Here is a 16,855-nt window from a genome sequence, read left to right as displayed (position 1 = left end):
CACCACCATGGAAACCGTCACCTCCACACCACCATGGAAACCGTCACCTCCACCAGCACCACACATCCTGCCCTCCCTGCCTCAACCTGGCCTCACGTACTTGGGTTCATTTACATTCAGGGGTGTCCCATCTTCAGTGATCAAAGTCCTGGGCGGTTTCACTTTCTTCTTCTTTTCACTTGAGGAAAAAAGGGTGGGGGTGGGGGACAGAGAGAAAAGTAAAATGATTATGGAAGTTCTTATAGATTTCTAAGAGCTTTCCTGTTCTTTCCATTTCTCCCTCTTAGTCAATTACACAGGAAGGGTTACTGTGTTTTGCTCATGTTACTGCCATGCAGACTGTTGAATTTCAAAACTAACTGATCACACACTAGAGCTCCTGACTTGTACGTGTTCCCAGGAGTGAGACTTCTCATGTATCTGACATAAGCAGTAACATGGGCTGGAATGACAGCCTGTCTTTACAGGAACTACTCTGGAAATAATAGCTTAAGCATTCTAGCTTCTGTGAGGTCATCATGTTATAGCTGACCAATTTAAAAGGGACAGTGTATTCTGAAATGGCCAAACCAGTTGTATTAGGAAAACAAAATGCCCAATGAAACTAATATCTAATTATTAATTTTGCAAATTAAAAATGCAAAGAAACTCACTCATCCCACAAAGTAGTCTTTTCCTGTATCATGATTCCTATGGTCACTAACCCAGGCTATAGGGGGACTGGGTACACTTAAATTGCTTTAAAAGCCAAGGACATTTAAACAATTCGTGATATACCAAAGAAGATAGCTGGACGTTAATAAATGGCAGCAGACACCACGAAAAGCTGAGCCTGAAGTCTCAGTGCAGAGTGGTGGCACAGCGTGAACACAGAATGCAGGTGAAAGAAGTTCGATGATGAAAACACATCCCATGAGGGCACGATGCCACCCTGGCAACCACAGGAGAAAGCGGGGCTACCTTGATCGTTCTCGGTCTCTTCGTTGTTTTTCCATATGTCTAAGCGTCTCCAGTCTGGATTCAGGCGTGAACAGAGAGGGTTTATTCCAGAACTCCAAGTCCTCTTGGTTGTTGTCTGGCTTCTTTCTGTTGTGTCCTTCTGGTGCTCCCGGCATCTGTGAGTGCTCGTTGCTCTCCATCCAGGAAGAGCTGGAAAAGAACGGACGCGGCCTCGCATCTCACACTGCTCTCTCATCTTCCTGCCTTTGAGTGGCTTGTGGGTCTGAAAGAGCCTCCGCGCTAGGCTGAGGGTTTGCAGCCCAGCCCCTGGCTGGGCCTCCTCATCTAGCCCTGCAAGCATGCCTCTGTGCAGATCCCAGGCCCTCAGCCCTGGGTGATGTCATCCCGAGCTTCATGGAGAGTCCAGATTCCCAGGATCCCGCCGTTCTATTCAGGAGCTTGGGGCAGGGCAGGAATCTGGGTTTTACATATTTTGCAGGAAGTTCTGTAGACCAAATGAGCCTGGGGACCCCAGGGCCTTAGCAACCGCCCCCCACCCCATCTCCAATTTTTACCTCCCCAGTTCTAGCCCCCACAGTGCTCCCAGGGACTCTTTCTAACAGGAAGACTTAGTCTATTCACTCCAGGTTCTTTAGTGATTCTCCACCTCGTCTGTCTAGGGCGATGTATGGGATTTTCCACCATCTAACTTGTGCCTACTCCATTTCTCATGGACAACTTTTGATTTTGAAGATTTATTTGGTAACCTAAAAAATTCTGTTCTCTTTTTAACCATGATTTGTGGACTGAGAGAGAAATTAACGATGTCTCCACATGGCATCAAAGGGTGCATAGGAGATAGTCAGTAGTTCACTAGGGATTCAAGAAATATCTATGGAGAATCGTCGGTGGGCTGGATAGTTAAGATGGCCCCAGTCTAGACGGACAGCGACACTGCTTTCAGGAGAGTCCCAGCAGAATATGACATCAGGTAGAGACTCTTTCCCCTCACTTCATTTCAGAACACACACAGTCAGTTACTAAGTGACAGCAAAAGGAAAAAAATCTATAGGAAGTCTTTAGTACAAAGTGCATGAATAGTAAGTACTCGTTAGATGTTAGGTTTTATTGTCGCAACTGAAATGAGAGGACAGGAAGTCTCATTTAGTTGACCTTCAAATAAGACCCTTTTTGAAGGGATGGGCTGAAAGGTATCAGGGCATGAAATTTTAAAGGCATAAATAGAACATAGAGAACAATTTTGCTTAGATTCACTACATTATTATAACATGCAGTTAGTTTAATAAGCAAAATAATGCAAATTGCTAAAAATAAATGCTTTGCCATATAGCCATAGCTCTTAATGGCATTATAAAGGCAATCCTATAAGATGCTCTCTAACATTCTATAATATTCTAGCTAATCATCACTGAAATAATTGGCTTCACTCACATTTAAAAGAATTTATCTTTGTTGAAAAGTGACCAATGGGCTACTTTTAAAGTTTACAACCTAAAAATAGCATAATAATTTTTTTTTAACTGCACTTATGGAAAACTACAATAGCAGCACCAACATGAGTCCCCAAAGGCAAAATGCACGTAAATATGTGTCACTAGCTAATGAAAATATTGAAATCATTGGATATGAACAAAAAGGTCGCTCTTCAAACCACCTCAAACATTCTCTCAGAATTCTTCTGCTCACGAGCAGGTCTCCAGGCATGCTTAAGAACAATCCCACCTCAGCTAAAACTCACTTTCAGGAACTAAAAGTTCTACAGTTTAAATACAACTTCAGACTCACATCCGGATAGAAGCTCTCCTCCTCCCCTGCACCGGCTCCCCTCCCCTGTTCAAGATTGGGCTGGGCGTGGGGAGAGAGGAAAGGGCCCCTCATCCCTCAGTCTCATTGCTCCCTCTCGCTGCACCCCATCACTGAGACTCTCACGCTCCCCCTGCCTTCAGAAATGTGGGCCTGGGAGGATGAATGGGGAAGAGACAAACGTCTCCGGTGATACACGTGGTGCTAAAGCTTGGCTGTGATACGCTCTCTGGAGCTGATGCTCTGCTACTGGCCACCGGCTTTCTCTGTGAGCACATCTGTGGGATGCTGGAGACACCGAAGAGCCTCCTTCCCTGTCAGAGTCAATGCACAACCTGGCTGGTCATTTTGCCAACACCCAGCTCCTGTCACTCATGGCCCACCCCATGCACTGCCGTAACTCCACGACCCTTGAGCAGCACGCCCTCAAGACAGCTCAAGCACAATGCCTTCTTCCATGGGATAGTTGCACGTGCTTTCCATACACGAGGTTTAAAGTGTGACCTGGCTCCCTCTATGCCTTTGTTCCCGACCTCCTGCTCTATCCAGGCTGTTGCAGGATCCAGCTCAATCCTCAAGTGCTGAGGTGCTCATCGCCTCTTCCTGTTGGGGTTTCTCCTTGCAGCCTGGAGCCGCATATCACTTCTCCGGTCAACAACTCGTTACTCGGGGACACTTGTTAAGACTGTCTTGCTGTCTGTGCAAACAGGCTGAAAGGAGTGATAGGGATGATGGACAAGGACCAGCTGAGGGTTGGGGGAGGCAAACAGGTCCCTGCAAAAACTCAACTGATGCTTCTCCTAACAGGCAAGAAAGAGATGATTTTTAACTTTCGTAAGCCAAGAAGGAAACATGATTTTACATTTTACAGCACATTTTACATGTCTGTGACCACTTTGATGCAAACATCATGAAAAATACAGTGAAAAAAGTGTACTGCAGCAGAAACTCATTTAGGATCATAGACCTGAATACTATAAATAAAATATTAGTAAGCTGAATGCAGCAATGCAGTAAGCTTTATTCTAGAAATTCAAGGATAGTTTAATATTGGAAAATGTGCTAGTGTGATTCAATACATTAACAGAAAAAACATGATTATAGATACTTAGAAGTAAATACAGAAAAAAACAAAAGCCAAGTATCTATTATGATTTAAAGCTCTTCATTAACTTGGACTAAAGGAAAACTTACTTCATTTTACTAAAACCCCATAACAAATACTACTCTTGAAGATGAGGCATGGAGATACAGCTTTAAAAATAAAGTACAAGGTACAGATACTCAATGTTATTGCTATATTCTACTCCATGCCGAAGACTTTGGAAGACACCATTTTTAAAAATGCATAGCAGAGGCAGAAGGATTTGAAAAGGTTTTTTAAGTTGTTCTATATAAAAAAATGTGTTTTCTCGAGAGAAAATACAAGATAATCTATAGGCTCACTATTGAATTTTTTTAAAGGTCAGTAAAATCACTTGATATCAGTACACAGAAATCAGTACACAGAAAATCATTCATCTCTTTATGCATCAGCAAGAACCAATTACAAGTCTATTTTTAAAATCCCATTCTGCAGATACTTAGAAATAAATCTAATAAAAGATGATGTAAGACCTTTATAGAGAAAATTACACAACCTTATTGAGGGACTCAGAAGAAGTTCTAAATAAATAGGGAGCAATTCTAAAGTTCAGCAAGGAAAGAATCAAAGTCATGAAGATGTCAACTTTCCCCTCATTATCATATAAATTAAATGCAATTTCAGTCAAACTCACACTAGGGATGTGGTGGGGGGGATTTGCATAGCAGTTCTAAAATTTTTATAGAAGAGTAAAACCTAAGAATAGTCAATATAATTTTGAAAAATGAGAATATTGCATATCAAATATCAAGATTTACATAAATCTACAGAAGGGCCCCCATGCAGCAGCCTGGGCACACAGAGGGGCTTGGGAACTCCCAAGCGAGGGTCCCGGGTCCATGATGAGGTGACCTTGGAGCTCTGAAGAAGTAAAGCACCTTCATGAATGGTGCAGAGACAACAAGCTACCTCATGGGAAAAGATTAGTCCCCTGCTCTGCGCGATAACCAAAGGTTCATTCCAGACAGACTTGACATGGGGGAACAAAAAAACTTCATGCATAAAGCCAAAAAGTATAAAAACAAGTAACTGTATTAGTGTTTTTGAATTCTGCAAGATTCAATACAATTAAAGACAAGTCAAGAACGGAGGGCAGGTATTTGCCAAGCACATAATCATGAAAAAAAAAATTGCATCTGGAATATAAAAGAACAACAAATCAATAAAAAAAAAATCCTTATAACTTATTTAAAATGGGCAGACCGCCTGAACAGAAGAAAGCTGAACGCCAATACAGGAAGCTGTTGCCATCACAAAATATTAAAACTCACTAGTGATTCTAGAAGTGGGACTCAAATAAAGCATTAGGTGCTATTTAACAACCAAGTGGACTGACCAGTCACATAAAATACCACATTATCTGGGACTGGCAGGAACACCAGTGTCCTGAATCTAAGTCAGGGCAGTCTGGAGAGTGGAGAGCCGCCAGGCGAGAGCGAGAGGATGTGCTTAATGACGAGGGGGCAAGGGCATTGCTGGGCACCCTGGGAAACCTTCCTACCTCCATGTGCAATGCTGTGTGAATAAATACAATGTAGGGGACCCCAAGAGGCCCCCCAAGGGGAAATGGCAGCACCACGGCCGCTCTTCAGATGGCAGCTCCGAGCAGGGCCAGGAAGGCTGTCAGAGCCAGCGAGATTCCGAGGCCAAGGAGTCACCAGTCGCTACGTTTGAACGTCACCTCTTGGATAAATTGTGATTTATCCTTCCCACAGAATTGGAGTGAATGCACTAGATGTCTTCCCAGGCATAAATCGCGGGGATACAATGTTGAATGAAAAGTAAGGCTGCGGAAAGATGCCATTCCTGCCAGAAAGACACACACACAGCCACTCTTGCTAAAGGCGGCAAGTTATGTAGTGAATTCACTGCAAATAGGGATGGCCTCAAGATGGCGGCCCTTCTCCTGATGGAAGGAGAAGCAGAATGGGAAGAAATATTTCGGGACTTTTACTCCACTTATTCCATTGATGATCTCCTATTTCTATTTTTAAACTATCCAGAACATGGAAAGTATTGACATTTATAAATAAGAACGACAGTTGTTGATTTTTTTAACATCTATATATATCTGAGATTGTTTATAATTATTATTTTCTCAAGCTTAAAAAATTCCATTATAAAAATATTTAATTTTTTCACGGTATGGAAATAAATCAACTGAGTCTACTCGCAATTCATTTAAAAATAAACAAGACCGAAAAATGCATGTTTGTAAAAAGGGACAATTAGGCTTATTAATCACATTAAAAATGTATTCATGATGTAATTTACATCACAGAACATTTTATGATGCAATCAAAATTATTCAATTTATCATAATGTGATTTGCATTTAACTTTTCTAAAATATTCCTCCTTTACAAACCAACCCACACCTGTTAATTCATCTTCCCTGTGCATCTTCGAGAGGGATTTGTCTGAGGATAATTTAAGATGCAAATTCAAGTTGCTAGTTTGAAAGGACATTTTTTTTCCTAAGAGAGGAAAGTCTGGCGGAATTGTCGCAAACAATGGGGTACTCAAAGTGTCCCCCCAATTCACTGCAGAACGTATCCTTTAAATTCATTGTCTGGAGCTTAAGTGGAATGATGAACTTCCTGGAAAGAGCGCGTGACTCGCCCCTTTAAACACAGGTTACTGGAAAGCAATGGCTGTAACTTACGTATGAGTGCTGCCAATGTCCCCTGGCTCGGGGTCCCTGCAGTCTGAGGGACGCCTCTCCTCCTCCATTTCATGCTCTTGCTGTTTCCTCTGAGCATCTTCCTTTTCTTTGGCTCGTTTGAGGCAGTAAGTTTCCTCCTGCTTTCTGATTTGTGGCTCAATTTCTGGAAAGTTCTGCAAGGCCTGGATCCTTTCTGAGCGCTCTATTTCTTTACCATCCAGCCACTTGCATTAGAAACAAAAAACAAAAAAACACTGACCTAGGTCAATTATTCAAAAGCTACGATTTGAATCAGCCTTGGCTGGCTTGGATGGCTGTGAGAGGCCCCTGCCTGACTCTACATTTTAACTTCCCCAGCAGGAGCATTGGGTGCCAAGACAATGTCCTGAGAATGCGTGGGGCTGGGGAATTCAATGACGAACTCCCGAAAGAGTAGTTCTCTAACTGTCCATCAGGTAAAGGACTTAGATGCTGCAAGTCAAGTCAAAGCTCCAAAATCAAACAAGCACACTCCCCAAGGGCTCCCTACAACAGAGGGCCTCGTGGACAGTCATCAGTCCAAATACAGATCACTGCCGTTCTGCCCTTGAAAGCAGGACACACAGAGGTCCCAGTGATTGCAGTCAGTTTATATCTGCTGTCTCTCTACTTGTTTTCCAAAGGATGGCATTTTCTCACCCCCAGGAAGATGATCTTACATGGCAAAAGGGACTCTGCAGTTGTGGTTAAACTAAGGATTTTAAAATTGTACATTATCCTGGGTTACAGGTTTGGCCCTGAGGGATGCCAGAGGAGAGCCACGAGCAGTGAAAATGAGGGTGAAACACACCAAGCTTGAGGACAGCACAGAGGATGAGTCAAGAGAAAGCTATGACAAACACGAACCAGAGGCCACTCCGAAACCCACGCTTTGCATTTGTTCTTCATGATGATGATGAATGTGCTTTGTACCAATGATTTGAACTCACCAAAAAAGAATTAAACGAAGCTCGGTGCTTTCTGAGTAAGGAAAAAAAAAATGCCATTCATTTTAAAAAAGATTTATCAACACTATGAAAACAGCTTTAAAGATTCAGAGAGTCAAAGAATCAGTTTTGATTCTTTGATTCCATGCTGCATCACAATATTCCATATGAAGCAACAGATTCCCTGACAACTTTGTGACTAAAGGAATGCTTGTCCTTTCTGGAATGTTTGTTTTACTCTCTCCGAGCTGTCTGCATCATTCAGACTGGCCTACCTTGAGTTGCTGGAGAATCGCCACCACGAAAGGCCTGTAGCCGTCAAAGTCAGCACATGGGTTACCCATGAGGAAAAGCTCTTTGAGGTGGATGTTGTGCTGAAGGGACTTGACGCTGCTCAGCTCTCCAATGAAGTTTACTGTCAAGTCAAGTTTCGTCAGCCCTTCACATCCTGTTAAGAGAAATGAAGAAAAACTAAGGCACGAGCACCCCTATCTGCAAAGTCACCCTGAAGAGGCAGCACAGATCCAGGACCACCAAGAACTGACCCAAAGGACCAACAAAGTGAGTAGGCAGTCTGGTCTTCCAGGAGCAACAGGGAGAAGGATGAGGGACGGAAGCCCGTAGGCCTGACCCAGGCTCCTTCCTTAAGAGAGCTGGACACTGTAGAAACCAGAGTCAAATTCGCAGGCGGAGGGCACCCGCTCTCAGTCCCTGGGAACCTGGGGGTCAGGATTGCAGCCTTTGGGGTTAGATGGGCCTAACCATCCAGTGGGCTCCCACACTATTTCCAAATGCCTGTAAGACACACCAGGGGGCCCCGTCTCCAGCTGCAGCCCCTACCTGCAGAAGAAATGAGGGGAGTTGAGAGTAGTTACCTAGAGGGAACAAGAATCAGGGTTTGGAGAACTGTTTTCCAGCCTAAGTAGAACTTGCAATTTGGCTTTTTATAGTCTGCATTGCATTGCTATGGCAAAATGCTTATTATTAAAAAGATGAAAATCCAAAAATATATAGGAAGGAATAAACACCCGTATATTCAACACTTTACTACATGGGGGACGGGTAGAATTCATTAGCTTTGCACCTTTTAAAAATAAACAAAAATAAACATATAAATGAAAAAGGAAACTTCCAAATCACTATTCCTATTAAATTAGCAAAAATATCAACAAAAATGTTTAATTATACTAGCAAGATCTGAGCTAACAACGATGCTTGTCAGCGTTCAATCTGACAAAACATTAAGTAGGCATGTAAAGGTTTTTTTCTCCCTAGATCCAGAATTTCATCTGGGAGGAAAGTCTCCAATCAATAGCTCAAGTAGAAACAGAGCTAATTTGCCCAAAGCTGTTTGGAACAGTCCTAGTCACAACAGCAAACATAATTCTAAATGTTTTAAGCACCAAACAGTAAGTCATTGCAAACACACCAATGTACTGGATAATTCAGTCATTAAGTCATAAACATGTGTTCTCAGCCATGACATGAAGAATGTAAATGAAAACTATATAAATATCATTGATTTTACATTTCCATATTTGTATTTTTAAATTGCCAAAAAAGAAGGCTAGAGGAAAGATTCTAGACACATCTTAATGATGTTTTTTGTTTCATGTAAGAAGAGGCTGACTCTTGAAAGACCCTAAGTCAAAAATTCATGTTATTTTAAATTTTTGCTGTGCATCAGTAGATGAAGGACTTTCTAGCTGTTCATTATATTTTTCAGAGTGATGAACCTTAATTTTTCTTTCACTTGTTTGGCACAAAAGAAATCAACTACATTTGCCCTTCTAAGGAATGGCTTGCTGAACAAGCTGGCATTAGGAAACTCCGTTTGGAGAGAGACATAACTTCCTTCCAGCAAGCTCCATCCTCCACCTCCCATTCTGCATAGATCAAGCTCAGTGATCCACAAGTCACTGAGGACACTGAAGTCAACGACACTGATTTCCCAAGGGGGAACGTTCGCAGTAGCAGAAACCCCATCTCTCTCTATAGGTTAGAGGAAAAAGGGAGGAGGGTGAGGAAAGCAGCAGCTTTAGTCTGGCCTGGTGAATCCGCAACAGGGAAAAATGGATGCTAGCTATTTTTTTTCCATCCAGCAAAGCAAACAAAAACTCTAATTTATTGTTAAAATTAACTTGATATTGGGCTCTCCCTGGTGATACAACTGTTAAGGCACAGCCCTGTGAAGGCACAGCCCTGTGAAGGCACAGCCCTGTGAAGCTGACTGCAGCTGCCTCAGCACAAATTCGATCCCCGGCCAAGGAGGTGACCCACATAGCGCAGCAGACCTCTCTCATCTCGCCTGCTGCTCCCCTCAGCAGTGTAATTCTCAATCTGCCTGTTCTGCTCCCCAGTCTGTCTCTGGTGAATCCTCTCTCCACCTCTGCACCTCTGGCCAGTACCCCAGTTCTGTATGCATAAGTAAAAAAATCTTTAAAAAAAGTAACTTAAGATTTACATAAATAGGTGGGCAGAATACGTATGTCCGTTATCCTCTCTCACCTCAAACCTTTAAAATTAAACAAAATTTTTTGTTTACATATTTGTCAGCAGATAAATGCATCTTCTCTCCCTACTGCCTACTCCACAAACATACTCTTACACCCCCGGGTGCCCGGTGCCTCTGTACCTGAACTGGAAGGTGGAACATCAAAAGGAAGAAGTGCCCGGGTAAACAACTTGAGGTGGCCTCCACAGGCCAAGTAGTCAGAGCTCAAACACACAACAGTGACGATGCTGCCCTCTAGCGGTGGATGAGCAAAATGGACTTCAAACAGAGCTCTCCACATCCTTTAAGATTCTTTCTTAACAAAAATAACAAGCCATGAAATAACCAATTGAGAGTAAGTGTTGTTGATCCTCATCTGATAGCTTGTTACAACAGAATACGGACACAGGGTAAATTTTGTCATTCTATGTGTTTGCATGCACAGTGGTAGATGGAAGGGGGTCACCACTCCATTCCAGTGCAGAAATGCCAGGGATGAGAAGAATCATCTCAATTCTAGCACTGATGGTGATTTCAGAGCCTTGGTAGTGAGGATATTCTGACTGTTATGGATGAAAATTTGAAACATGAATATTCACGTCTTTGCTAATCTACGATCTCTATAGTCACTGGCATGCCAATTTCTACACTAGGAGGAATATCGGCTAACATTTTCTATAACCTAAGGAAAGGAAAGTCCTCCTAATTTTAGCTATCAGCAGACGGGAGTAGGTTGGGAAGAGCAGCTTGTCTGCCTCTGCTCCGTGCCCCTGCTCTAAAGTAAATCCTGCCAGCCAGCAAGTCTGCCCACTCACACAGAGCCCACGGCTGCCCTGCCTTCTCAGTGAGAGGCAGGATGTGGAAACAGTACCGTACAAATGCAGAATAAGCCCACACCAGCCACCTAATCAGCCAAATCCTTGGTGAATATAATCAGACACCAGGCATTTGGGAGGAAATAACAGCATGAGATAGAAGCATGGAAAGTAGCACAGGAAATCGTTGAGAATGTAGAACTAAAGACAGAGGTTTAAATAAGGAACACAGTTTAAAAGACATGGAAGTTCAGTCTAGCACAACCAAAAATCACTTAGAAAGTTCTAGGGAAGATCAGGGGAAGTGAAGAAAAGAAAGTTATTGTCGAAGATAAAGATAGATCAGTAGGTAACTAGGTAGGTAAGAAGGTAGGTAGATAAGCTGATAAAGGAAGGAAGAACTTTTAAAAAGAAAGTAAAAACAAGGCCAATCAAGGATTCTATATCTGTGAAAACTATCTGGAAAAATTAAGATATTTCTAGATAAACAAAAACTGAGGATATTTCGTGTTAGTAAATCTGTCCCAAAAGAAATATTAAAGGGAGTCTCTCAGGCTGAAATGAAATGACATTAGAGAATAATTTGAATTCCTACTAAAGTAAATAAGGCACATCAGTAAGGTAAATACAGAGGTTTTGAAATAAAAGGCAGAATAAACATATGTGTGTGGTGGACACACAGGCATAAATAAGCAATTTTTGATAACAGAAACATAAAGGTAGGCAGGAAAACAAAAGTATCTAGGAGCAAATTTTTTTAAAACATCATTTTGAACTAAAGTATTATAAATTAAGATGTTAATTGTAATCTCAATATCTAAAAATAAGGAAACAACCCAAAATATATAAAGCAAACAACAGATAATGAAAATGGTTTACAAGAAAATGCCTATCTACAAAAATTAAAAAATATAATACAGAAACAGAGAGTAAGAGGTGTAGGATATATAGACAACACATAGCAAAGTAACACACACAGTCTATCTTATCGGTAAGTACAGTAGTGTAAATAGATTAATCTCTCTCAAATAGATTTTAAAAAATGATGCATTTTAGAATCAACACACAAACACTAAGAAAGTTAAAGGATAAAAAAAGTTATAGACCAAACAGTAACCGCATCAAATACGTGCAGACTTTTGAATGCCAATTATATCTCAATAAAGCCATCGTGAAAAAGAATCACTCCGCTTCAAAGGATATCAACCAAAGAGTTGGCAAGAAAACTCACAAATTTAGGGATTATATCTACAAATTACCTCTCCGTTCATAATGAGTGAATGAATGTTGAAGAGGATGTGGAGCAGTGGAACCCTTAGAAATTGCAGGAGGAAATGCAAAATGATGCAACCACTTGGGGAAACTGGTTAGTGGTTCTACAAAAACTTAAACAAATGACCCAACAACTCCTATCCCACTTTTACACTAAGTGAACTGAAGACAGAAATTCAAACACTTGAACATCAATGTTCACAGCTGTTTTATTCAAATAAACCAAAACAACCCAAAGGTCTATCAACTCAGAGTTGAGTAATCAACTGTGGTGCATTCATGGAGTGGGGCATCATTCAGCCAACACTGAAGTGAAGTACTGATATGTCCACACCATGGATGGGCCCTGAAAACAGCATGCTATGGACACAGGAAACCACATACTGTGCAATTCATTTACGTTAAAAAGTTCATGACAGGGACATCAGTGGAGATGGCTGTAGAGGTGTGGTTTTAGGGGCTAGTATAGACAAGGGCCAAGGAGTGGGTGCTATTGGATACGGGTTTTATTTTGGGGTGAGGAAAACATTCTGGAATTGGAGAATAATACAGCCATAGGAATATACATGAACCTGTCAAACTGTATATTTAAAATGATGAATTTCATATGTGAATTATATTTCAAACTTTAAAAAGTGGTTCATACATTTCAATTAAGAAGCTTTTTGAGAAAAAAAAAAGCATCTTTGATTCTTTTTTCACATGATAAATTTGAGATGTTCAAATTTATTTGAGTTAGATTACGGAACAAGTAAAATCATTAATATGAAAATACATTAGTTATTCTAAAACTATGCAGAAAAAAGATAAATGCACTTGAGTATACTAACATGTAAGACTTCTGAATGATACTGGAATCCTATGTGGAATTAAAGAAAAGCAGTGCACTCAAGAGACAATATTGAACTCATATCACAAAGAATTAATATCTGGTATGTGTAACAGCACATCAAAAAAAAATAAAATAAAATAAAAATAAAGCAGTAGGAAAGTGACCAAAGCATATAAAGTAGTAAAACCAAACACAAGTCTTCAATAAACGCCTGCAATGTTAAAAGGGAGTTCAGTAATAGTAAGGTGTAAATATTAAAACACTTTTAGACTCAGTGTCTTCGAAAATGTGCCCGTAGTTGTGTAAATGTGGGTACTCACATGGACTCTGAGTACAATGTAACTTGACACAATCCTTTTGGGCACCAATTTGGCAGTATTTTTTAACACGTGTGTGTTAAAACCCAGGGACTCCATTTCTAAGTGTTCACTCCCGGAGGAAAACATCCATTTGCGTACAGAGAAGAGTGTGGCAGGGCGCTCCCTGGAGCCCTGCAGACTGTAGCAAGAGGCTGCACGGCCCACGTGTCCCTACACACGACAGTGGCTGATGACCCAGGCTACAGTCATTCCGTTACACAGCACACACCTTCCCTGGGGAGTGAAAGAACCGGGAATTGCATGGAGCAGATTTACATTTGAAACAGCTTTCAGAGTAGGAGCTCATGCTTACCAAGCAAAATGAAACAAAACTGCCTTCTGCACGCCAAAGCGTTGAGATCATTACTAGCTAGAAGGAAGACGGGTGAGGACGGAGTAAAGCAGGCTTCCAGTCTAGAATGTATGTGTCTCGCTATGTGATTTTTTTTTAAAAGATTTATTTATTTATGCATACAGAACTGAGGGGTACAGGCCAGAGGTGCAGGGGTGGCGATAGGCTTCACCAGAGACAGAGTGGGGAGCAGAACAGGCAGAGTGACTGAAATACACTGCTGAGGGGAGCAGCGGGCGGGTCAGGAGAGGTCTGCCTCGCCATGTGGTCTCCTCCGGGGCAGGCGGGAATCGAACTCATGCGAAGTGGCTTTAGCTTCTCAGTGCTGTGCTTTAACCCACTGCGCCACCAGGGAGGGCCACTATGTGATTTTTTTTTTTTTATAGTAAGCATTACATACAACGTAAAGGAGTGGGTGCTATTGGATGTGGGTTAAAACTGTTCATCTGAATGGTCTGCCGACTGTGTAAGTCACAGGTAAATCTAACGTTAAGTCTCAACTTGAAGTCATCAGAAAATTCTTACCTTCCAAGTTTTCGATTTTTTCGATGTTGTTTAAAGCTAAATTCAAATATTCAAGTTTCTTGAGTTTGCCAACATTTTCTGAAATAAACAAGTAAAGTAATCAATAACCTCTGGAAAAAAAAGCTATTTTGCATATTCTGCTGTGAAGATGATGATGAAAGCCTACGGCGTACGCTGGCTGTCAAAACTGTGCTGCTCTTGCAAATCTTACGTGTCCCTCTGACACTGTTGTGCACATGCAGCACCCATTTCTCCCTCCCTCGTTCCTCAGGACTCAGCTCTGGAAAGTCATCTCTCCAGCCCCTACTCCAGGGTGAGGCCAAGGCAGCGGGGCCAGGGCATGGTGCTCCCTTGTGCCTGTGGGCCACAGTGCAGGAGCCCAGGCTGAAGTCACGTGCTCGGGGCCCCTCCTGGCAACTGTGTGAAGCCCAGGGGCAGGCGCACATCCGCTCCATGGCCACAGAGGGAAAGACCCATAGTCCGTGTTTGGGGTTTCCTTTCTCTCCTTCCCCACCGGATGTTCAAAAGGAAGGATGTACTCTCCCTACAGACACTCGCAGCTACAGGACGGATGCTCTGTGGCGGTGGGCCTCTGCACACTCACAACGAGGTAAGACACTCGTTTTCCTGGCTGGTAAACCGCACTGAGTTGGATTTGCCTTTACTTGAAGCTGGAATCATCTTGCCACAGGATGACTGTACTGAATAAACATGAAAGCCCATGCTGGCGAAACCGCAGCATGGAGAAGTCAAGGGGTTGCTGTCGGACAGGCCTTCTCAAGGCAGCGAATACTAACTGCTGCTATGGCCGGGGGCTTATTTCAGGCCACGTCATTTTCTGAACATTCTGCCTATTTTTTCTTATTTAATCCTTATTTAATCCCCATTAGACATCCTTTTTTTTTTTTTCACCTTTTACAAATGAGAATGCTAAGATAGGGAGACATAATCTACTTGCTCGAAGTTAAGTGGGACAGCCGGGAAGCTGGACTCTAGGAAGTGACACTAGCTCGTTCCAGGAATAGTTGCAGGAATAGTTCTTGGTCTTTAGAGCCAGCAGGGGGAGAAGGAATGCAAAGGGAGTTGCATTTGGTGCAGGGCGCTGCCAGAATGTGAAGATGGCGCGTGAGGTTTCATAATCACCACCCTCATCATCACGATCATTTCGCCTAAAACGCACAAAATAGCAGGGACCTGAAAATCACAGTTTACCTCTCTGAGTCTTGGTTACTCAGTCTTAAAAATGAGAATTTGGGAGTTCATTAATTTGTTATTCTGAGTAATACTAATTACTTAATGCTAAGTACGATAGATGCTTGGAAGTACTATTAGAGATTACAAAGTCCTCGAGGCGAAGTTTGAGCAGTCACTAATTAACAGGCCTCTCTGTGCCAGGAGCTGTGCAGTCTCCAGTCTGCGTCCTGAACCAACGTAGGTAAGTTATTACTGGTAGAACTGCTGGTCGACAAGAAAATACCTGTTCCTTCCCCACATTTGTTTTACGTGTAATCCTCGAAACAGTCATGAGGTGAAAAGGCGGGTAGGATCTGTCGGGAAGGTTTCCTAAATCAACCCAGTGGCCAAGCCCACCAAGAGAAAGAGTTGCTCTGTGGACAGAGCCTGAGGTCCCCGCAGCACCGGTGAGCAGCCTCCCCACACCACCCTGGCGCAGGGTTGGCCCACTGCCACAGCCGGGCCTGCAGACTCCACTGGGAGCTGGGGCTCTGGGCTCCAGCCCAGCTGGGACTCACAGGGAGCAGTTCCAAGTGTAGACTCTGAGTGGGGCGCTCAGGCTCTGAATCAGGGGTGTGTGGAGTCAAGGAGACCCAGCCCCTGGCTGTCCTCTGCTCACACAGCACCACACAGTGCCTTGCCCACAGCTCCCCCAGGCCCTGAACTGGAAAGAAGGCGACTGTGTTTGTGGACGCCCCTCCATGGCAAAGGAGATAGTCTGGATCCTGGAGAGAGAGTTTTACTTGCTAAATAAGAGCCTAAATGCCTCGGGTGGAGTAGCATTGAAAATTCCATTATTAGGATTTAAAAGAGCGTTGAATTTAAGAATACTTTGGAAGGAAGAATGTAAGCTTCCTCCCAGCTCTGAAAAGGCCTGAAATACTATGCTACTAATTAGTCATTGTGATGGACCCAGCTGTGGAGATTAAAATTTCGGGAACTCTTTTAAATTGGTACAATTAGGACGACACTTTAATGTTCCCCTGCATAAAAGCTGGTGGGTTTCTATAACAGCCTTTTTAATTGAACAATATGCCAGAGCTTCTAGTTTCTGGTGAAAGTAAAAGATGCCAAAATTATCAGGAGACATACCAAGATTTTTAATAAACTTCCCAAAGTGATGCAAATTCTGGGTTTTTTGCAAGCTTAGAGCCAGATTTCAATTACTGATGAAATGGGGTGCAGCCACCTCGCTGGGCTTTCTCTGCCTCAGCAGCACTAACTTTTCGGGCCAGGCAAGTCTTTCTTGGGAGAGAAGAGGGTTCTGTGCATTCTAGGGTAGTAAGCAAAGTCCCTGATGTCTGCACACGACTTGCTAGAAAGAGCACTCCCGCCCCTCCAGACTTGGAACACCCAAAAGTGCCCCCAGATATTGCCAGTGGTCTGGTTTGAGAGTCAGTGGGCATCACCATGGATGGTTAAAATGCAACCTTGAGC

General features: G+C 42.7%; 1 protein-coding gene across 7 annotated transcripts in view; it reads right to left on the bottom strand.

Annotated features, from left to right (window-relative positions):
• The window catches only part of LRRC6 (leucine rich repeat containing 6), a 109,410-nt gene that overhangs the window by 83,994 nt on the left and 8,561 nt on the right, over nucleotides 1-16,855 (bottom strand). For all 7 annotated transcript variants that reach the window (XR_001145295.1, XR_001145296.1, XM_012722951.1 and 4 more), the window contains exons 3-7: nucleotides 14,186-14,263; nucleotides 7,812-7,984; nucleotides 6,572-6,795; nucleotides 961-1,149; nucleotides 101-178 (exon numbers count right to left, since the gene is read on the bottom strand). Coding sequence is in view for 5 of the 7 variants with exons in the window: in XM_012722951.1 (XP_012578405.1) it covers nucleotides 101-178; nucleotides 961-1,149; nucleotides 6,572-6,795; nucleotides 7,812-7,984; nucleotides 14,186-14,263 (742 nt within the window). In the remaining 2 variants the exon portion in view is untranslated. The remainder of the gene's footprint in view (nucleotides 1-100; nucleotides 179-960; nucleotides 1,150-6,571; nucleotides 6,796-7,811; nucleotides 7,985-14,185; nucleotides 14,264-16,855) is intronic.

Source organism: Condylura cristata, unplaced genomic scaffold (genome assembly GCF_000260355.1).
Source record: "Condylura cristata isolate star-nosed mole 26May11 unplaced genomic scaffold, ConCri1.0 scaffold00009, whole genome shotgun sequence".
NCBI classification, from domain to species: Eukaryota; Metazoa; Chordata; class Mammalia; order Eulipotyphla; family Talpidae; genus Condylura; species Condylura cristata.
Note: the sequence above shows the minus strand (reverse complement) of the source record. Positions and strands in the feature narration are given on the sequence as shown.